This window comes from Patiria miniata, unplaced genomic scaffold, assembly GCF_015706575.1.
Source record: "Patiria miniata isolate m_02_andy unplaced genomic scaffold, ASM1570657v1 HiC_scaffold_13, whole genome shotgun sequence".
Classification (NCBI taxonomy): Eukaryota; Metazoa; Echinodermata; class Asteroidea; order Valvatida; family Asterinidae; genus Patiria; species Patiria miniata.
Genome location: NW_024037051.1, coordinates 4,718,497 through 4,741,386, shown reverse-complemented (window position 1 = coordinate 4,741,386; position 22,890 = coordinate 4,718,497). Strand labels below are relative to the sequence as shown.

Below are 22,890 nucleotides of genomic sequence, written 5' to 3'. Positions count from 1 at the left end.
GCTAATAGTTCGGTTTGGAGGATTTTTTTCAAGGGAAAATAAAGTCCGAGAACCCAACTTGCAGCTCAACGTGCTTCGATACACGCCCATAGCCAATGTGTGGTATGGAAAAAAATATCGCCGCCCGCCCACCATCTAAGTGAACTTAATCTGACAGTAGGGGGCGTTGTTCAAATATGTCTATGTACAATAACGTTTTAGAATTGTCTGACAGAGGGTGAAGTGGGAGAAAGCGTATGTGCTCAGACAAACACCGATTAGGAAGCAAACAAATCTGAATATTTTGTGAAGAAAATTTGCAGTCACCAGCACCCTTAGACGGGATGAGCCAAGCACTGCACTTGGCACAATCTGACACTAATTGGCAATGTTCAAGGTTACCTCTTTACAAAATTCTGCAAACAAAAACCAACAATTGTGGGGGAAGGTGGGGGCTGTGAGGGTTTGCTGATTGGTATTAAAATCAAAATAAAAATCAGACAGTTCAGTTGACAGAATACCAAAATAACAAAAAAAAATGGCCACAGTTTGGGAATGTGAGAATCTGTTTTAATTATTCAAGTGCTCTAAACATAACTTTACAGAACTATCACTAAGCAAGAATGTACATATGGTGTACTGTACACTAATAGACATCAAACAATCTGCTCTTCTGCTAAAAGTACGCATAATTGTACAGGTACAAAAAACAGTTGTTCTTATGTGTACATATGTATGTAGAACTTGAATGCATAGATAATAATAAATCACAATTTAAAATTTCATTATCAAAAGGGCAAGATGTAATTTATGCAATGCAAGTTGAATATGTATCATTAGAAGAATATTTGGACACTTATTACACAATGCTACTGATTACTGGCAATCCCAATCAATATTCAACTGTGGTTCACATCATCTTAACAATGAACATATAAACTCTTATCATCAACAAATTAGCAAAGTAACAAACAAAATAAAGACTGGTGCCCATTCAATGGATACCAACACCTTGACTATCATTACTTCCAATGTGAATATGGACGGCTTTAGACAATTTTCACTCATCAAATAATTGTTTTGATTCAAATAAAACATAAGCATGTAAGGTACATGTATTTACAATGACATATAATAATGCACAAACATTAAATTCCACTCAAAAATATATGAATGACAGCTTTGTTCAACTGGACGGCAGTTGCATGCAAATTCTTAGGCACAAGAATCAAGTAAGGCAACAAGAAATGACAAAAATATGAATATCCAAATTGATATATACGGCGAGTTGTCAGTTTAACTCATTTAAAGGTTTTTAACGGGCAGGGATGAGATTGTCAATTTTGAAAAAAGTCTGAAACTTGATAAAATGTCTGCAAGATGCGTATCTTTCTATACTAAAAATGTCATTCTCTCAGATTCAAAAAGTCGGATTTCAGATAAAAGTCTGGAAAATCTCATGCCTGAACGGTGAAAAAAAATCTTTAATTCCAACAAAAAATGAAAAGTATATGAAAGCATAAAAATCTCCAGGTGTACACCTGAACATTTAAAACCAAAAAGAAAAAAAAAAAAAAAAGATTAACTAGAAACTGTGTCAGGTACATTGTTCTCACAACAATGTCTGAAATCTCATCATTGTCTGGGGTGATGGACCTGCCTGCACATTAGTGCCTACAGACTAATTTGGCAAACAAAATTACAAGCTATTCTTGAGATGGAACCAGGCTTGCAATCATGTAGTAGCACACACTCCGGGCTCCTACATTTGTAAGACCAATAGGGTTCACAAAATGTGCGCGCCTCATCCTTAAGAATGCCCGCAGCATGCGTGTGGATGTGGTTCCACCTAAAAAATAGCTTGTAATTTTGTGTGCAGAATTGGTCCATTCATTTGGAATATCTGAAATTGGGCAAGTATTATTCCCAACATTCCTTCCCAATAGCCCTTATGTGTTCCAGGTACCTCAGTGGGTGTTCTTTCAATGGTTCCATCATGCTTTTCCCACGAGATACAAAACCACTGCCATCTAACTCTGCCTCAAACTTTAAGGTCTGCAAGATTTGAGAGATTTTGTGGGTTTACCGTTGGAAAATACTGTGATATTACAAATAACTGACTTGTAACAATAAAACTAGGTTTACTAAATCTAAATACTGTTTATTCATGAACCTGGCTATACCTCATCAGAATAATTTGCATTGTAGTAATATATCAAAAACTAAAACGCTTTGTGGAGGAAATGGAATCTTATTTCAGCCTGTATTGATTTATGACAAATATCCATCAGAAAAATTAGTAAAAAATTTGAATAAGCCAAAAGTGTTATGTACAACCTTTACAGCAACAAATAAGATTTTGTATTTAAGACAAACTGTTAACAAGCATCATGAATATCCATATTAGAGGTAGACAAACACAATCATTACAAGTAAACATAATTAAGCAAGACAATGTTTAGTTGACTTTTTGTGGGTACTCATTCTTTGTTCAGACTTTTGACTGAAGGTTCATTGCAGGCAGAACTACGTCATTAGAGGCACTTAAAAACCCTATTATTATGTTCAAAGTATTTTCTGAAGAACACAGGACAGCTGCCCAAAGAACATCTAGCCATTAAGCCTTCAGGAAACAAGGGTGTACCAAATACTGATATACCTCAATAAATATTCAATTCAATATAAGGTTTCCACATAATCCTTTTGTTTCGAAACTTTTGATTGGTATGCTGCCTGCACCATTCCTACCATAATTTCAATTGAAAACATATGAAATTTGATCCAAGTATGGTGACTGTGTATTCTATTTTCTTGGCCCAGATTCCTACTACTTTTCTTTTTTATGCAAAAGAAAAGAGGGTTTAAAGGGGCATGTTCATACATAATGCCCGGAATATTGTAACTAAATTTGTGATCGGCGAGTCATCAAAAAAGGACGTGCACAGCTCAGCACTGGTACAAGAGTATCAGCAGGAATGGTATATGGTAACGGTCAGTGCTTGAATTGGTAAGTGCATGTAAGTGCAAGTGCATAGTATGTGCTGTTAGTGTGGTGTAGCTAAGCTGGGCCAATACATAATCCAGGGAGGCTACTGGAAGTGGAGCACTAGGAGGCATACTAGCGCCTACACTGGATGTGTAGATCAAGGACAGCAGCAACAGGAGCCCTGCCTCAAGTGGTATAGCAACCGGTGGGGCTTACAGATTGGACGGGCCGCCGTAGAGCCCCAATGCCGGAAAGGGGAAGTGAAGCCTCCACACTGTATGTGTGGCTTGTGCAACAATTGACTACAGGGGAGGCGTAAGAGAGGCTGCAACATTAACACAGTGGAGGAGCGTTGGCCCCAGCAAGGTATGCTACATGATTACACATGATTAGTGTCCAGCAATATACTGACTGTTTCTAATCGTTACATGCTGATGGTTCTATTGAGACAAGTTCAGAATAATCAGTTCCAAATCCAGCTTCCTGTTGTCATTTTATTGTCTGCCAAGGGAAAGTCCCATGAGGAATGTGTGACTAAGCACTGGGGCGGTATATTTCCACCAAAATGGAGGGTGTCTCCAAACTATCTACAAAGGAAGTGGAGCTACAGTCAACTGGGCCAAGACTAAATTCAACGTCAACATCAATGAGGAATCAGTTAACCCCCCCCCCCCCAACACATTAAGTCTTGGTCAATTTGTGACCAATTTTAAAATTAAAGATTTCAGATACCAATAGAAAAATCAAAATTGTGGAGTTTCGATGTGCATCTTTTATCTACCCCTAAAAAACCTCTCATTGGAGTACCCATCTGTTGGTCCATGACTATAGGTCCTTTCACACTATCCAAAATATCTGGGTTGGATTGGGGCCGAACCATGAGATTTCAGGAACCCCTTTCAAACGAGCAAAAACCCAACAAAGCTTGTACACGGGTCTGGCACTCTATATGGGTATAGTTCATCACGGGACAAGGGTTTGAGAGGCTCCAATTCTATGGCTGACCTGTGTACAAACTGGTGTAAGTGTGAACGGTATATCATTTCAACCAATGTTCAATTGTACCTGGTCCTGCTTACAGTAGACCCGTGTTGATTTCTACATGGGTAGGCAAGACGATAGTGTGAAACAGCCATAGGGTTCTCTGAGGAGGGTGCACTGCTTACCCCTCCTCCTCTACCTCACCCTGGGGGATGTCGCCTCCTCCCTGTTCCTTTACCTTCTCCAGCTCCTCAATGCGAGAGACAATCTCTTGGTGTTCCTCCAGGAGCCTCTGGAACTCTGCCTGCTTCTTCTCTGAAGCCTCCTATTATAAGAAAGAGTGAGGGTTGGTTCAGGGCTAGGAGGCCTGATGTGATTAGTGACAAGCTTAGTCAGAATATGAAGGACAGTGCAAAGTTAGCAGGCAAAAGCAAAGCAGGGCACTGTTTGAATTCCTAGAAGTTACGTTTTATATACACACAGATCAATGAAATCAATGATATTTTTTTTGTAAATACTGGTTTAATGAACATTTAGTACATGATGAATGCCTAAAGATAAATGAAAAATATGATTTGAACATCCACTCTTAGTCCTGATTTACAACCTCTTTTGTACAAAGCAAGGGTGGTTACTAATTATTTTGACAGTCTTGTTATGGGGGAATGTTAAGACGCAAGGGTACAGTGGTTACAGCCTTGTGGCCAAGCTCTTGACATGCCAATACAAGCCTTTTGAACTCCATGCCGAAGACGATGTGCTGTGCCCCTTAGCAGGACAATGTACAGCAATTTCTTTTTGACTTCCACTCAAAAGTGCATAACGATGGACCTTTAGGCCAAAAAAAAAAGGTTCCGGTTTCTGGTATGGAGCTTGCCGAAAAAGTGGTGCGGCGACGCGGCTTTTTTTTTTTTACCTGATTTTTTTGCCTCAAATGTCGGCTGATGACTGCAAATGGTGCCCGACTAAACTTAGTGCAAATATATGGGAGTCCAGAGAGGCCACATAAAGCTTATTCTCGATCATAACCCCATCTAAAAACACGTTAAAATTGTGCAGCAGCAGGATTCCAGTCAAACCAGTGAGTTTGGCGGTTTTGAGACATCAACTTTCATTGAAAAAAAAAACTTTTTCATTTTGCTGACGCACATGGCTACGGCGACGCGCGCGCATACCAGAAACCGGAGACTTTTTTTTGGGCCTTATGAAGGATCTTTATAAAAGATCCACCAATCTGCTTCAAGGAAACAACACTTGACATCAGGGCAATACAATATGACAGTGCAGTATCAATCACTCTGCTTTAGCATTTACAGCCACATACAGCAAACATCTGCACAAATGTTTGCAAAGAAGGATCCAGCCCTTCACTCAATTGATCTGTAGCTCTAGTATGTCAAAGCAATAAAAGCACAGGGAAGCACATAAGGGGGGGGGGGGGTGCTAACGTCATTCCTTACAGCTTCTGCCTTTTGACATCAAGCAGTCTAAAGACACTTACTTGCCACTCATGAATCAGCTGCTCAGAGTCTCCGTGGGGTACTGCATCTTTGCTATCACCTAGTGCCAGTCCACAGCAATGGCCACACGAGAGTAACACAAGGCAGATACAAGAAAATGGAAGAAGCAAATACATATAAACAAGCTATTTTGTGTTACGATAAAGGAGCAGCTTTGTTTGGCTGAAGCAATCATTTTCCCTTAAAGGGCATTTCCCCTTTTGCTCAAAATAATGTCTAGCAGGGCCATGCATGAGACCTACAGTGCCAGACCCTTGATTTTCCGTTTGCAAGCATGCTTTGGAGGAAGCCTTCTCATGGATAGCAGCTGTTAGCCATGGATGGAGGTTCATTTGGGCCGGTACTGCTTGCCATATTGTTCTTATGGTTGTTGGGATGCTGGTCACACAAAAGTGCGCAAGAAGGAAAAATGCTCAGAAACGAAAGCTTTAAATGATCATTTCAACTTCAGTCTATTCCTTGTACTCCTGCTTATCTAATTAAGACTCTTTTCTGTGAATCTGTACAGGTCAAATAAAAGGCACTCTCTTGTACATGTATACGTGTAGTCCTAATTGCAATGGTAACTGCTGTACCGCTTCTGTTCACTGCTCAAATTAGGCCGATCTTACAACATAGCTAGTTGGATTCAGTAGGGCAATGTACACGCTATGACCAGAAGGAATCGATGCTGGCTTGACCACACAGCCATTGCCTAGTGTTATGGGACAGTTTTCAAAGATGACACTTTTATTCATTGATTTATTTGCTGCATGCAGCACCCTAAAGCACCCTAAAGTAAACATGTAATATTTAATGGCATTTGTGGTACATGAACACCAAGACACTAATGTTTACTTTTTTACCTTTTCCTTTTACGAAGCAGTGTCTGAACCTCATCTGTACTGACTGTACAGTCTAGGTCTTCCATGAACTACGTGGGGTAATGCTTATAATAGACATAGCCTTCCATTACACCTACCTTCATACTCTGTTTCCAGTTCCTCCTCCAGATCCACCACGTGGCTCTCCCCACTGTCATCCTGCACCGACACCACAATGGCTACAGCTGATGGAAGGACCCTATCCCCCTGGGTAATGGTGCTGCTCCTGCTGGATCCCTCGCTCTTAGCACTGCAGAGATCAGGTCTGGGATCCTCCACGTCGCTGGCTGACTCACTGATGGAGCCGCCATTGGTCAGGCCCGTGGGAATACTGTGGGAGTTGTTCTGGTTGACTGGTACATGGGTGCGGAGCTTGCGGGTGCTTGCTGGGCTCACTGGGGGAGCGGCAGGCTGTACCTCAGAACTATGACGGGGGTCTTTTGGTAATGAGGCTTTTTGTCCTTGTTAAATAAAAAAGATTTATTTTACCTCATATCCAAGCACTTCAGCACAAGTTAAAATTTAACATAAATCTATTACCTTTCAACAAAACCACACATTTTGGTAAATTTTTGAAATTGTTTGTACTTCTACATACAATTTATGGCAATAATTATTGATTATGATTAATACAATATTCTTTTATTCCAAACTACAGCTAACAGTACAGTCTCTTTGGCACTTACACGTAGATGCCATTTACTGTTTGGGAATTCATTTTTATAACACAGGAGAATCAGCACATTATTTCACTTGTATTTTTACGTACCAAACTATCGTCTACACTTTAATTTTGTTTTGCAAACTGTATGGTCATTAAATAACAAAACAAGAGCAGTTAACTTACCATCATTTTGGTGTTCATTGACACTTGATGAACTGCCAATCTTGTGTAGGTCTGTTGCAGAGACTGCAGGGGTACCACTTGGCACTCTGAAGCCGTCCTGTGGAGGGGGTGGGGGGGGGGGGGCTTCACATTAGTTTTTGCTCTTGCTGTGCTATCCAGTGCATATTTCCACCCATTAGAGGTTGAGGTATATCCAGTATATCCACAGGGCAGGCAATTCCAAGGCCCTGTCCGAATGACTGTGGCACCGCTACTATTGTAATTACATCCTGGATAAAACTAGATGGGTGTGTAACTGCCTGCCGTGTCCCTGTTACATCTGGTATCTATGATTTTATAATTCTGGATGTACTCCTTAACCAATTCAGGCCGGGATTATTTTGACAAGAATAGAATGAGGCATGGGATTACTTTTCACTCGACCTCAAGCCAGGTGGGTTGAAGCCATCACCCTCGGGCAGCACACTCATATTTCCGGCCTCGCTCCCTGCGAGCAGGTCGCTGACAGATATTTCCAGCCTCACTACCTGCGTGTTTATCTGTCATCCATTCCGAAAACCGCAAAACCTTTGCGTGTATACACATCATCCGGCGCGAACCAGTTAATGCAGTCATCCTCTAAGAGTGAATATGAATATCAAACTACCTACCCAACAACTAAAGAAATAGTTTTAAGTCATTTTAACCCTAAATTTATAGAATGATCCATATGTTCAGCTTAAAATGACAAGATTACCTTGTGTGCATAGTGGTCCTCCGAGTCCATAAACTTGGTGTTACTACTCCGGCTCGGTGGGGGGATTCCTTCAATACCCTGGGGTGGGTCAGAAGGTAGACTGGCTGCCTGTCTATTCAATGCAGACTGACTGATTGCTCCCACCCCAGGGGCAGCTAAGACTCTCTCTGTGCTTCGGCTGGAGGCTTTGAGGACAACCCAAAAATGGGAAAAATTCATGAGTTTCACTTGAACAAAGGATTTGACCAATTGGGAGACTGACAGCATTGTGCTAACTAGCTCAGTTGGTAGAACACATGTAAAGTGTTCTAGAGGATGCAGGTTCCAATCCATTCCAGCCATATAAATTCTTATATTCAGTTTCAGGTGTGGAGATAATGGGAGGTAAATCACAGGCAAATTACAGGGACTCTGTGCGACGGTCAAAAGGAGAGATATATGACAGACACTTGAATGCTTATACCACCATGTGCATGGCCCCTATACAAAGAGGGTTTGGGATCTGTACGCATTCAGATGAAAATTAGTTGTGCATACCTCGTGCCATTCATTACTACAAGCCTACAAATTCACTTTCAGACATCTTATAGACCGACAGATGTGACTCTCTGAAGCTCAAACCGCATTGTGCACATAAAACGAAATATTACCACTTTAAAATTCTGAGAATGAGAGCATAAGGATACTCCTTGGTGAATTTGCATTCATTAAAAATGCATGGAAAGAAATGTGCAACAGTAAATAGAAAGACAGAAGGCCTGTTAAAAACTTTGATAATTTGCATCCAAGAAAGTGCTGTGGTACAGTAAGTGATGCTATTGAAACTTTTGCAGAGAGAGTGAAAATGCCTTCAATCTCTCATCCAAGCTATGGGTTTCAAGTGATTTTATTTAAAATCAGGTTACTCACTATGGCAGCTTTGACCTTTGACCCCTTAGGGCAACTCTCACACAGGTGTTAAAAAGGTTCCTATGAACACAGGTTACATGTATCATCTAGCAACAAAAGGGATGTGTGGATATCCCAATGCCCTAACAGAAGTCTGCAAAGTGTTGAGAAGAAAGATGCATGGTGGTTGGTGTATATCTTGGAAAAACACTTCACATCCAATATCTGTGTGTTGGTGCTCAGACAAAATGTCTGTCTTACCTGCTACCTTACGGTCAGACACAGAGACTGACAAAAAGCCAACTTTTAATACAAAAGGGGGAAAAAATGCAGTTTTACTTTCTTAATGCTTGTTTAAGGTTTTTACGAAGAAAGAAACATAACTGGTTTGACACATCTGAAACCTTGTTGCCTTGGACAAAGCTTCCCAATCATGGTTTAAACAATCAATAACTAGAATTGAAGGACAAACTCAAGAAATATGAAGTGAAGATTACATCGCTCCACAGACAATATATATCTGTGGTTTTTCTCCCACCTCCAAAATATTTCTTCATTGTCTTCTCTCTACAGCTTTCCTCAAGCTTACGATCTAGTGCTATGGGCACTTTTGGGGACTACTTAGTTTCAGTACCAAAAATTAATTCATAATACTACTAAAATATTAACTCACCAGGCAAGCGAGTCAGCCTAACTTTACTGCCTCCATCATCGGTTGTGTTGGGCAAGCCTTTGCTGCTATAGTAGTATGGGGCAGGTACGAGGGGCTTGGTGGATGTACCAATACCCATTGATTTGTGTCTCAGGTCACTGTACTGCACCACTGAATGTGGGCTGCGTGGATTTCTGAAACTCCTGGTTAAGAGAGAAAGCAAAAGAACAAAAAAAACCACCAAATCACAAAATGTCAATTACGGCGGTGGCAAAACAGAAGAACACATGGAAATTTACTCAATTTAAAAAAAAAATGTACTCGCTAATTTCTCTTTTAAAAACTTAACCAACTTGGTAATTCTACACCTTCATTGATAAAGGATCACTAAAATTAACACCAATTTTCTATGAATTTTTAAATATATCTTTTCTAAGTATTTAAAAAACAAATTCCAAGAACAATTCTGAATTATGGCAAGTATTCATGCTGCAAATTCACAAAAGTTGAACACAATTTAATTGTGTAAGCAGGAACATGGTAATTTCTTTCTACCAAATATACGTGTGTGCCAACACCCTGTACAAATTTCCAGCAAATTTCGAAACCAAGTTTTGTGACATCAAATTCACTTTGCATGAACATTTTGTTGGTCAGACATGAGAACCAAAGAATTAAAAAGGGGTGCACTAATACCCCAATTGTCTGTCCTCAGTGATATTTATGGAATGTGAATGACTATAATCATACCTACAATAAGATTTGCAGATGACATTGTGAGGCTGATCTATATCTTCTATGAAGAAGTATGGGTTCTCAAAGAATCACTTGTGAGCGTGCTTTCTGTACAGGGTGTTGGCAGACACGTATATTTGGTAGAAAGAAATTACCATGTTCCTGCTTACAAATGCCCATGTTTAACATTTTTTTCTGGTTTTGAAAAACCTTCAGGACCACATTTTTAAGAAAAAGAATCTCCGTACCAAAAAAAGACTGTCACATGGTGTCATCCAGATACCTCATTCTTGTATTCATTGCACCAATCATGCAAAAGCTTCAAATCACACTTATGCAAGTCCTGTTTTCATTCATATTGTTCTTGCACTTGTCCATGTTTCTACTGTACCTGATTGTTAATGGTGTTGCTATGGTCTTTGTTCTTCCACCTGTAGTTTTCCTAGCTGGCAGAAGACTCTGTAAACTGGACAAATTACCCTGCGCATAAAATCAACAAGAAGAAAACTTCAGAAGAATCCATTTCAACTTTGTTTGTAAAAACTCAAATTTAGATCAATCCTAACGGTACAAAATGTTCACAAAAACAAAGAGACTGCCTACATGTAGTTGCCAATACAAAGGCTGTGTATACGGAGGAATAACCCAATATCAACAATTTACATCTCCCGGACACAACATTACATGTAACAAGACGACCAAAGGCTATTATCATTTGGCTGTCATATTATTATTATTTTTTATTGATTTGACTTCCCCAATACAGATTCAAGTAATCAGAGCAAAACCTGAACACAAAACATACCGGTATTATCATTCAAACAAATGGACAGGCGCTAAACACTGACCTTGTCACACACAATGAAGATGCTATGAGTATGGGAACTAGACAAGTGACTGTTCTGAATATTACCTTGCAGATTTTACTGTAGCATTCCTGCAGGCCCACCATTCTCTTGTTGGTATTCTGGATATCTTCAATGATAGAAGGTGGAATACTGGACTCTCTACCTGTGCTGACAGAGCGCAAACTCAGCTCCTCTAGGCCCAGGTCTTCCAGGTGGGTCACCCCGCTGTTGGCTGCCGCTACAAAATTCCTGGCCGACTTCCTGCATAATCAAAGACGTTGTACATAATTTCAAGCATAATGTACAGCTATGGTTTTTTTTTTAAGATTCTGTAGCAAAATAGTTGACGGCAAACATCCAATGAAACCAGATCTTGCAGTTTTATTGTTGAAATGGTAGATATGGGAAATCAGTGGTAAAATAAATCTGTTTTTGTTTTTCAATTCAGTCTGTGCTCAGTATAATCAAATACAACAATCTCTTTGGATTCTTTCATGCTTTACGCAAAATCATGCAACTTTGCAATTTCATGAACTTGAAACATTTAGTTTAATAGCGACACTGGCCATAACACATACAAATTTGCTTCACTATAGATGCATGAACCAACCCCTATGGACACCAACCTTTTTTAACATACCTTAAAACCGGTGCCTGGTCATTGTTTGTGTTGCCTGGCAGTGACTGGGTCTCATCCTGCTTGACTTTGGGTTTGGCTTTCTACATCATGGCAAATAATTCAAAAGTGAATGTCACAAGGTTAAAACCCTTTCCTCCTCCCACCCCCCATGTTTGTTTTTATCTGAATGATCTCAAAAGAAATGACCCTTACTCCACACTTCGTTTTACTAAGTAGAAGACCATGTCCATCACAATCCATCACTCACTCTACTTCACATAATGCTTCAGGACCAAATCCGTTGAAATCCATCACTGTTGCTGGTGGATTTCGATGGACTTGGTAGACATGGCTAATTATCTGCCAAAATCCCCCAAATAGGGGGATACATTTCGATGGAGTTGGTAAGGTTAGGGTTAAAGATGCACTGTCCAATGTCCATGCTCTTCAACAAAGTTGATTTTTGTTTCCTTATTTTGAGAGTTTGCAACACAAGACTAGGTAAGCATCGTACAGCTGGTCCCAGAGATGTATGACACGTGACTCAAATCACAACCATAACAACTCCATACACACCATGCAGCCATTATCCCACTCTCTCTGTGCATATAGGCCCGTAAAAGAAAGATTTGGCCATGTATTTTACTTGTCCACTCATGAGTTTTTTTGCGTCTGTTGTGTTTATTATTTTTTTAAAGTGACTCAGACTCAACATTCATGGCTTACGGCCTATAACTCAGATTTGGACTCAACCCACATGACTTGAGACTCTGACTCAGACTCATTAGGTTTGAGGACTCAATTACAAGTCTGGCTGGTCCCACACCAATTTGATCAATTAATGTAACTCACAAGTAAAAGTCAGTCAGTCAGTGAGATATGTACAAAGAGGACACAAGGCTTGTCCTCTGGGCCAAGCATAAAGGCTGTTTATTTGGGTTGTTTTGTGCACAAACAGATCTCTCCAACGAGTAGACTGGTGCCCAGTCCCAACATTATCAATTCTGATAGGGGACAGGAACCAGTCTAACCTGTGACAACTGAATTAGGCCTATTGTTGGGCCACAATATTTCAAAATTTCTTAAGTAATTATTCCACAACAAAACGCAGGCCATGTTTTGGTATGATATAGGCCATGCCTTACATACCCCATCAGAATTTTGTGTGTGTGTGTGGTCCACTTGTGGGCAGAAGATGAAATGTTGTTTAGAGTGACGATTACACATATTCTAACTTATCCCACATCCTCACATTGCACATTCATGCAAAGGTCACGTGGTAAGTTCACCCCCACCCCTAGCTGGGGGCAGGGTCGATACAACCAATTTTCCTTCAGATCCCATTCATGGAGTAATGCATTTCAACAAAAACTGGTCTGGATACAGAGTAACATATATATTATACATGTTTATTGTGCAAGCAAATTTAGATTCATAGCACCACACATTTGTAAAATGTATGTACGTATGCTCATTAATTATGCAATTATGGTAAAAGTTACACAATTTCAACATTTTTTGGACTTGCTCTCTGAATAATAGGTTTCGACGGTATATTTGACATGAACTTGACAAATGAATATGTAAATGCTGTGAACCAACAAATACTGAATAAATTCATAATGATAACAATTAATTATGTGTATTTATGCAAAGATCAGAATGACAGCCAACTCTCAAATATCTGTAAGTTCATACGCAAAATCCATTCTCTGTCATACAACCATGAAGCTGGTGTTTCTGTACAAACCCCTCAAATGGCTCAGCTTAATACATTTTGTTTACATCTGCACCACATTCATGTGACTTCTGAATGGGAAGACTAATCAAAGTTCTGAAAGTCATTCTTAAATAGGCCATGTGCTGTAATAGTAATCCTACCTGTATGTTCAATTTCGATTATTATTGGCATCAAAATATGTGTACAGATGAGAGAAAAAAAAAATGAAATCAGTCCAGCAAAACTTGACTGATGGCGAAGACTGTATTAGAGTGCATCTTATTGGCTGAATCAGAAGGTGCTGCTGAATGCTTTCGCTTACGTGACATCTGGTTTGTCGAAAGAATGAAAATTCAACGATTATTTTTGTTGCTAATTTATGCAAACATGTGCAGTCTATTTTTGCGGGATGAAGGGATTTTCATGTTTTGCCCATATGTGGACCACAAGAATGGATGATAAGTGGATGTCGTACAGTCTAGACATATCATTCAAAAGAGACTAACTATTGTATTGTTAAAGAAACTAATGAGTAAAATAATCAATTTCTCAGGATAAAAAATTTAAAAAAGCAAGGACAGTTCATAAGAGAAAACAACTGTAATGGTCACCATATCTAAACAGCTTTTATACAAAGGTGGTCATGGCAAACTCAAAGAACTTACCCTGACTGGTTGGGGATGGAATCCTCGTGGCTCTTCTCGGATCCGGAGGGCCTCTACTCGCTGCTGCTGTTTGGGACGAAGGATGGGCAAGCGTAGGATCATGGGAGGAGTGTAAGGAAGGGCCATGGGGGCAGGACAGGGGTGGTTGTAGATGTAAAGGAGGGAGGTGGAAAGACAATCAGGATCGTCAGTCAACAGCACTGGCTTGACGCTAACCTGCGGTAAAAGGTGTGATTCTCCCTGCTCTAGGTCTGCCTGCCCTGGTACTGTGTAAGCCTGTTGTTGTTAATCAAACAACTACACTAACTTCATCTGTTGGACCTGTTTTGATATTCCAAACTGAAATCGATGACAACTGCTCATGTATTACTAAGCACCAAGAGGCCTTCCTCTAGACCTGGCATTCAACTGAAAAGGCCTGCTTTTGTCATAATCATACCACTACACTAAATGGATTGGTCGTTTCATTAGCCTTTTCTTGTTCTTAATTGGATGATACCCGGTACATGTCCATGTCACGAACACTGTGCCAAAAAGACAGAGTACCAAAAAAATGCCTCATATGTCTGTATAACAATATAACCAAGACACGTCTGTAGCATCAAGACACTGAGCCATTAATACCGTGAGCTGGTGATCTATGATGCGCCCTAAACAAATGTCAACAATAAGAAACACTGTTCAATAGAATTTCTTTAACAAGGACATATTGATCCACCCTCCAAACTACATAACCCCAAGCGTATCAGAGTAACTCCTATGCATGAATGCAATTTTGTCCTTTTGCTTACGTCAAACCATAGAGCACATACACTGGCATAGCTAAAAGGAATCTGGTTGGAAAAAAAACAACACATAGAGTTTGAAGGTCCCTGCTCCTTGTGTCCTCATTACTCAGGAAAAATAAGACCGCCTCTGAGCTTAATCAGAGACCAAGGTCTGCACGTACACATGCGTCATTATCTGTGAGCTGTTTAGTGTATTCGTAACTATAGGCAAGAAAGGTCAAAATAAAATTTGTATCTGAAGTTCGAATCAACAGTGAAATGAATGTGTACGTGTTTGTAATTGACGAATGTGAGACAGTCACACACACAAAAAATTCTACATTTTCAACTCTTCATGCATCAGCTACATGAACTTAATATTCTTTTCTCTGAATTTCTATTTGACTGATGAATGACAACCCCCAAAAGGTATGAGTTCATGTGTGTCTACATGTACAAGAAAAACAATATGAACTAGATAGAATTCTCTCCAAGAAAAATAAAGACTGAATAGCACCAAGTACTGGTACTAAGCAAAATTTAGCTGCTAAAGTATGTAACTGATCTTTACATTCCATTTCAATTAAAAATTTGAGAATATAAGCAAAATGATTCATTCACAGGCTTACCCGTCTTCTTTTATTATCGGTGGGTGTACGTGGCCTGAATAATGTACCACGTGGCTTGGCCAAAGGTGGGACTGAGTGGTATGTACGTGGAGAATTTGGAGGAGCATCCTAAAAATAAAAAGGATGACCACAAAGTAAATAAATACAATTAACCGAATAAACCAATGATTATAATACTAGGGTAATAATTGTGAATCACGATTGGAGAAAAGAAAGTTATATAAACACATGGGAAATAAATTTCAAATTTCAATGGGACAGGACATGTAGAATATTCCTGTTTGTATACTATTTGTGGGCTAATCCTGCAATTGAATAAATAAACCACCTGTTTGCCAATACACTCTGTTGCTGCCTATAACTGTGAAATTGGACCAGAATCAATACCTCTCTATTTTGTACCACAGGTTTATGCCACCAAAATATTGACATAAGCTTAACACTGTGGCAAGTCAAACACTATGGAGGCTTATGTGCTGTTGCCATGATGATGTTTACCAAAAGCCACAGGCTAAGGTGACTTTGAGATATGTTTAGATAATTCTACTTCTTTCCTTCAGCGACTTGAAAATGTAAGCATTGCTCTCCAACATTAGAATTTTAAAACAAAACTTTACTTTTATTAATTGAGACAAACAAATCTGGAACCTGAAAACCCTTCAGAAAATGATCATTTTCAAATTGTGTGTGAAAGTCTTAATTGTAGAATAACATATTCACAGTAACTCAGTCATTTTCTACATGTCACAAAGAGTGTTATTTCATGATAAGGGAGTTTACATGGACTAAGTCTTCTACTTCTTTTACAAGAACATGTTTCTAATTAGCGGAAGTCGCTTCACAAATTGTATTTCCAGAGTATCGGAGCTTTTAACAAAAATGTTTGGTGATTTAGAATCTGAAACGCTACACCCACCTTCATCAGGAAAACCTGGACTGTTATCAAAACAGGTTTGTCTTGTGTTCACACATGACAGATATTATGCCAATTTTCACAGTGTAAAGTACATGGCAAAAGGAAAAATAACAAGACTTACACTGCCCAAATAAATTCCTGTCTTGTTCCTGGGCATGGCTCGGTGTGGCCTGGCTGGGAGACTGTTGTAGGTCAACATTATGTGCGAGTCGGCTGGTGGTAAGTCTGCACTCAGTTGTACACTCTTCATCTTGGTCAGTGTCCCGCAACAAGGGTTGCTCATCAGCCACTGATGCTCACTTCTTGCTTACAGGCTTCACTCCTCATCTCATGGTGGACTGTTTTCAACCTTAGCGCAGGCCTGAGAGAAGCCGTTGATGACTACTAATGGGTCCTTGCCATAATTGCTTGCGTCAAACTCCTTGAATTGGACTATTTCAGATCCATGATGGCTCCCTTGAGTTCTGTTAATGATGTAACTTTCCTTTGAACACTGCCACTTGATGTTTATGGATTATTAACAAAGGCAGCTTCTTCTACATGTGGAGTGTGTTGGCTCTACTTGGCTGACACATCCTGTAAGTCTTTCATCTGTGAAAGAACAAAGCAAAAAGCAGAAGTGTAAAAATCAATTAGAGCTGTATCACCAGGACCTCTAGATGGTAATCATGGCAACCGGGTACTCCCCGCTGAATTTCAATGAGAATCTCTGATGTACAAAGGAAGTCAGCAATTTCTTATTTATATTTGCTGAATTTTGTTCTGGCTCCGCACTTTAATTGACTCTGCTCCTGCATTCATCATCATCACTGAGCAATGGGTGACAGCAAGCGAACAAAGTGCAGAATGTGAATCAACAGATAAATTTGTTCACTTTCCTGATGATCTCAATGAAATACAACTACGAGAATATTCCAAAATGAACAGTCAGTGTCAGCCATTCGCATGTTTGAAGACACAGTATAAATTGCATAATCAGTATAAATTCCATAACTTTGCTTTTGTGAATGAAACTATCCAAATGATGATGTAAACATGATGTGTTTTTGTGGCTGGCCAGGCCTTTTGAAAAAAAATGTCAAAACTAACTGAGCAAACGAATACATAACACAGGAAACAAGATTCTGTACTGTCTATACACTCAGCACAAATTGTTCTGATACATAATGCAACTGAGTATTTTCAGTTGTCACAGTGTGGGCCAAAGTTCAATTGCGTTGTTTACATTCATGGTGCGAACAAGAAAAATACGAAGTGATTGTTGGCTTTGTTTTGTTCTGATTGCATGCCATCAATGTCTTTGTTCAGCTTTCTATTATGCTAATACACCACTTGACCTTTATTGCTCATGGAACCTTAGCTATGACTGAGGGAACTGGAGATGTACAGTATGGATATGTGCAGGCGTTTGTTTAGGAGTCAGACTTAGTCATTAAGTGGAGGATAGGCAGGGAGTTTTGGGTGGATATCAAAGAGTTCTAACTTATTGTGTAAAAAATGATATCTTCTGTAATTTCAAAGAAATTTGCATTGAATGGTGTTAAAACTGAATTAGGCAAGTAACATGTACAATGTACCAGTACATGTACCTATATGGGTTTTTAACACCTCACAAGTATCACATCTATGGGTACACATGTAATACTCATATAAAATTTGCATATTTCCATGTCAAAGGTGGCTTTGCCAACTGTGTGATGCATGTAACTGATTTTGCAAGATGAGCTAAATTGGTGTACAATTCACAGATTGTTGGCGTTGATAATTGTAAACGTGTAATCCTGTGAAGAACTATTTTCATTCATATTTCCTAACGAATTAAAAGATTACATGCAATGTCACATACCTGCAACTCTGTTTAAACTTGAAGAAAATCCCTGCTTGGTTTATTAAAACATAGTTAGGGACGAAGTCTGAATATTGCTTACTTGAGGCGATACTAAAAAGTGGTATGCAATTGTCTGCAGCCTCTGTACATAAATCATTATCATGTATATCGGGCTTTCCAAGTAGTAAATACAAATCATTGTATTGCATTCTTTCGGAAAAGTACTCAGATGACTATGCCCTATTGTTTTTTATCATTGCATCTGGGCATTTTATGGTATCAACATCATTTTGTTGGTTCTCGCTCAATCAGTCTTCAACCAGTCAACAGAGCATAGCGATCACACGCACTGTTGTCAACAAAAATGGTAGCTGTAACTTAGTGTAAGCAAAAAAGAATCTGACGAAATTTAGAGAAATAAAGATGCCAAATATACCTTGAAAGCAACCACGAAGGCAGTCCAATTATTTACAAGTGTATCTGGCCATGGAGGAATTCTATTCCTCCATGATCTGGCCAAGTAGAATCTTGGCCTTACCAAGGAGGAATCCTCCATGGCCTTACCAACAAAGATAACAGAAGTTTTGCTTAATAAGCCACCACCAGTCTACCTCCATGCTTGGACCCTATTACTTTTTTAAACATTTGGAAATGATTGCCACAGATGTTAAAAAGGCGATAAGTAGGATCCAGGTAAGTTACTTGGACTAGATCTGTTCATGGGTTGTTAAAAACTACCTTGGAAAACCCCAGGTCTAATGGTCATCATATAATTTGCAAATCAATCATGTGAACAGTGGGGCGGGCTGACGTCATCCGATGAAAACATCTAGGCCTATTCATTTGCACTGCACACCAATTTTCATCGGTTGCTATGTGTTACTATTCAGCACTCAAGAACCATTGAGTTTCAAGAACATAGGTCTGGGAGCTAGATAAGCCAATGTAAAATTTCCTGGATGTCCACACCCAACTATTGCTTTGGCGAATTTCCGATGAGCATTAGAGTTGGGGTTTCTTACCCGTAAACATGGCGGTAGGCCTATACCTGTTTTCCCAAGCTACTTAGGCTCAGCTAGTTAAAAAGGAAACCTCCAAGCTCTTGGCAAGCTTTATTAACTTGCCTGTTAATTTTGTAAACTTTGAAATCAAATTCAACATGACAAGAATAGGAAAGAATGTACATGTAGTGTCCAGACACCACTTCTTTGGCATGTTTGGTTGTCCTACAAAGTCTTTGGAGAGCCGAGTGCACTTTCAAAGTATTTTCTAACAAAGTTGGAAATGTTTCTCAGTCCCAAATTCATGACCGGAAAGAATTCCATACCTGGACCTCACTTGACACCCTGTGCACAAACTCTATGAGACTGGTCGAAAAAAATTGTAAGTGTTTTGTCAAGTAAATGCTTCAATACTTTCCCTGCTAAATTTGACTTGTTAGGACATGCTTATGATGTTATCACTTTCTGATGGCTGACACTAGTGATAGGTCACTGCAGGGACAAATTAGTGATGTCCATGTATGGAATTCTTTCCTCATGACCTTCAATTGACGAATCGCCTTTTTTTAACATCGCCCGACCATGTCCAAATGTTAAAAAAGGCGATTCGTAGAGTCCTAGTTAGCCCCACCATAGGCGATTGTGCAGTAGCATACAGATACAGATAGTTACTCGGACTAAGGGTGACAAGTGATGGCCAGATATAGGAATCTTTCCCACAGTGAGTTAGTAAATAAATTAAATGTGTCACTATATAACGCCACACGCACGCGCACCAAGGCGATTATCTTCAGCCATGAAGTCTGCACTTGTAAGGAACAAGAGAAGAGAAGAAGAGAAGAAGGCTACATCATGACAGCATACATTACTAGTTATAGAAATGCATCTACGGCTAAATGGGTTGCACAGCCATGACGGCGGGCGTACTAGAATTAGAAGTAGACTTTGGTAGACAGGCCGGCCAGCTAGCTCCGTTTACTAGTACGTACGTACAGTGTACATGTACATGCATGCTACAGCCTGACGAACGTTACAAAGCACGGTTTCCAAAGCACAACACGTACACTGCACAGCCACACACAGGCATGCGAACGACTTTCTTACAAATTCGGAAAACCTGTGATGTTCAAAATTCCTTAAATGTTGTTGATGATACGAGTAAGAACTCTAGGGCCGTCAAAGAGTTTTGAGGATAATAGCATTTGTCTCACTCAATACTTACTTGCTTTTTATAGACTGAACTCCAACTTTCAACTTCAACTTTGAAGTCAAACTCAAAGCGAACACGGTACATCGGCGGTCGACGGGTGCATTGATGCCATGCGCTGCATGATATAAGTGACGTCATAGCAACAAGAACGGCCAAACTACTTCATAACACTCGTGTTGATTGGTGAAACTGCATCATGTGACTGGACTGCAGCTAGCATATTAGTGTCGTCTGCTAGCACAATAATCCCGGGACATACCGTTATTTCGTTTTACCGTTTTGCATTTCCTCAAAAAAAAAAGTAAACAAACCATTGACCGTTTTGTCGTTTTACAGTTTTGTAAAACGGTCAAACGGTATTAAGATAAATACGGTTTCTCTGTTTTATAAGTTTAATAAAATTCATTACAGCATAACGATCAATGATTTTTGTTTTACAGTTTTACACAAATAACTTTGAAAAACAGCAAAACGGTCAGTATTGAATACAGACTGTTTTTTGACCTTTTTGTTGTTTTTCTTAATTGTTGAAAGCGATAAACGGTTAGTTGCTTCATTTCAGAGTGTTGTTTTACAAGAACATGACAATGAAAAACGGTCAATAGTCCTGTCGACCATTTTTTTATTTAGGTTCGGCAATTAAGCAATGCACTTAGGAATGTTTATGCGTCCTCATGGGATCGAGTCATTGCCTGGGACCCAATTACCCTCCTCACATTTCGTTCTCACGACTAATGAACTCCAATTTCCTTCAAATATCTGCAACTTCTTCAAACGTATTACCATCCTGTATCCATTGTAAAAAGTAATGTCCTCCCTTGAAGTTTTCCAGCGCCATTTTTGCTTGCAACTCTTAAGCCCCACCAACTGAATCGCGTGAGAAGGGGGTCAGGGTCACGCCAGAAATCATCACACCACGCATTATGCCGAGGTAACACTTTTTCATGTAAAGCATGGTCCCCCTCCATCCCCCTTGCCCAGCACCACAAAATGCACCACGGACTGTTCACTATGACACTGAAATAAAAAAAAAACAGTCTGTATTCAATACTGACCGTTTTGCTGTTTTTCAAAGTTATTTGTGTAAAACTGTAAAACAAAAATCATTGATCGTTATGCTGTAATGAATTTTATTAAACTTATAAAACAGAGAAACCGTATTTATCTTAATACCGTTTGACCGTTTTACAAAACTGTAAAACGACAAAACGGTCAATGGTTTGTTTACTATTTTTTTTTGAGGAAATGCAAAACGGTAAAACGAAATAACGGTATGTCCCGGGATTTAGCACAGTATGCATATCACTGTGCATAGCGCATGCACGTGACATTTCGTGAGTGAACTTTTTAATCCGACCTGTAATAATAAATAATAAATAATAATTGTGCTTATAGCGTTTTCCATCGTATCAACGATCTCAAAGCACTTTACAATTATTACCCCGTTTCAGGCCATGGGACCACGCGGCAGCCGATATCAGCGCTCAATCGGTCCTCGACCATAACAGGTGCCGTACCCATTTTATACTCTTTACCCAAGGACACAAACACCATGTTCCCGGTACGGTTCGAACCCACTCACCTTCGTACATGAGTCAAACACCGTAACCACTGGACCATGGCGTTCAGTAATTAAAATAACTGTATGTGCGGAAAATAATTATTAAGTGATCAATTAACATGGAGTATTTGGAGTTCAAAGTATCCAAGATCCAAGATCAAAAGATTCCATGCACCCCACAAGGACTTATTTTTCTCCGTCTTACCATGGAGGATGGAAGTTACCATGCAGTTAAGTTGTGGTCTCGCTATCACTCAGAATTTTCTATTTGAACCAGTGACGCACCCAGGATTTGGGTTGGGCACAATTTTTTTCTCAAAAAATGTTGCCCAACATTTTTGGCGGCAGAGAAAAAAATGGAGTTTTTTTTTCGGGGGGCGGACTATTTTGACGATGGTGGCGCCACTTACACCCCTATTATACTACTCGAAAATAGGCCCCATACATATCACCAAGGTAAAATCGTGGGACTGAAAAAAAAATTACCAAAAAACCCCCAACAAACAAACAAACAAACAAACAAACAAACAAACAAACAAACAAACAAACTACATTGTGTATTAGTATTACCATATGAATGGCACCTTGTCCTTGGACCTCTTCGTTGCAGTTCCGTTTTCATCGATCATACCAGACACTAACTTTAAAAAATGTTCTGATAGTTTCACACTTAATCGCATATAACGACCCATACAACTTTTTGTAATAGCGTGGCATCTGGCCAGCTATACGTATTCCTCCCACACGATTTGCAAATAGGAAAATGCATTCAGTGGCGCATATGCCCCGTATGTTTGATGCCATAGTCCATACCATCGGGTCCAAAGTTTCTAAAGTAGGCCTATCGTATCAAATAGAAATCGATACCCCACGAAAGGTTATAGACCCTAATTTACTTTCGTTTCATGATACAATTATTATTTTCCCTTTTTTGGGGGG

General features: G+C 39.6%; 1 protein-coding gene across 6 annotated transcripts; it reads right to left on the bottom strand.

The window, feature by feature from the left end:
• Positions 1–527: 527 nt before the first annotated feature.
• Positions 528–20,510, bottom strand: LOC119720636. Of its 6 annotated transcripts, XM_038190408.1 has the most exons (15): positions 20,403–20,510; positions 16,473–16,942; positions 15,436–15,543; positions 14,040–14,315; positions 11,676–11,755; positions 11,101–11,296; positions 10,579–10,667; positions 9,474–9,655; positions 9,062–9,103; positions 7,913–8,097; positions 7,177–7,273; positions 6,428–6,790; positions 5,448–5,506; positions 4,122–4,271; positions 528–4,091 (listed from the first exon to the last, which is right to left on the bottom strand). In XM_038190408.1, exons 2-14 carry the CDS (start codon positions 16,632–16,634, stop codon positions 4,128–4,130), a joined length of 1,983 nt encoding a protein of 660 aa, XP_038046336.1. In that variant the 5' UTR covers positions 16,635–16,942; positions 20,403–20,510; the 3' UTR covers positions 528–4,091; positions 4,122–4,127. The 6 variants fall into 6 exon arrangements, with proteins under 6 accessions (XP_038046336.1, XP_038046327.1, XP_038046363.1 ...); XM_038190399.1 differs by having other exon boundaries at positions 528–4,271; XM_038190435.1 differs by having other exon boundaries at positions 528–4,271; positions 14,040–14,105.
• Between the last annotated feature and the right edge of the window lie 2,380 nt (positions 20,511–22,890).

Excerpts from the sequence above, each read along its gene's own strand:
- LOC119720636 (XM_038190399.1), bottom strand. The coding sequence starts at position 16,634 with ATGAGCAACCCTTGTTGCGGGACACTGACCAAGATGAAGAGTGTACAA. Across the intron at positions 9,656-10,578 it reads GCAACACCATTAACAATCAG|GAGTTTCAGAAATCCACGCA; the intron begins GTACAGTAGAAA and ends TCTCTTAACCAG. Across the intron at positions 7,274-7,912 it reads AGGACCACTATGCACACAAG|GACGGCTTCAGAGTGCCAAG; the intron begins GTAATCTTGTCA and ends CCCCCTCCACAG.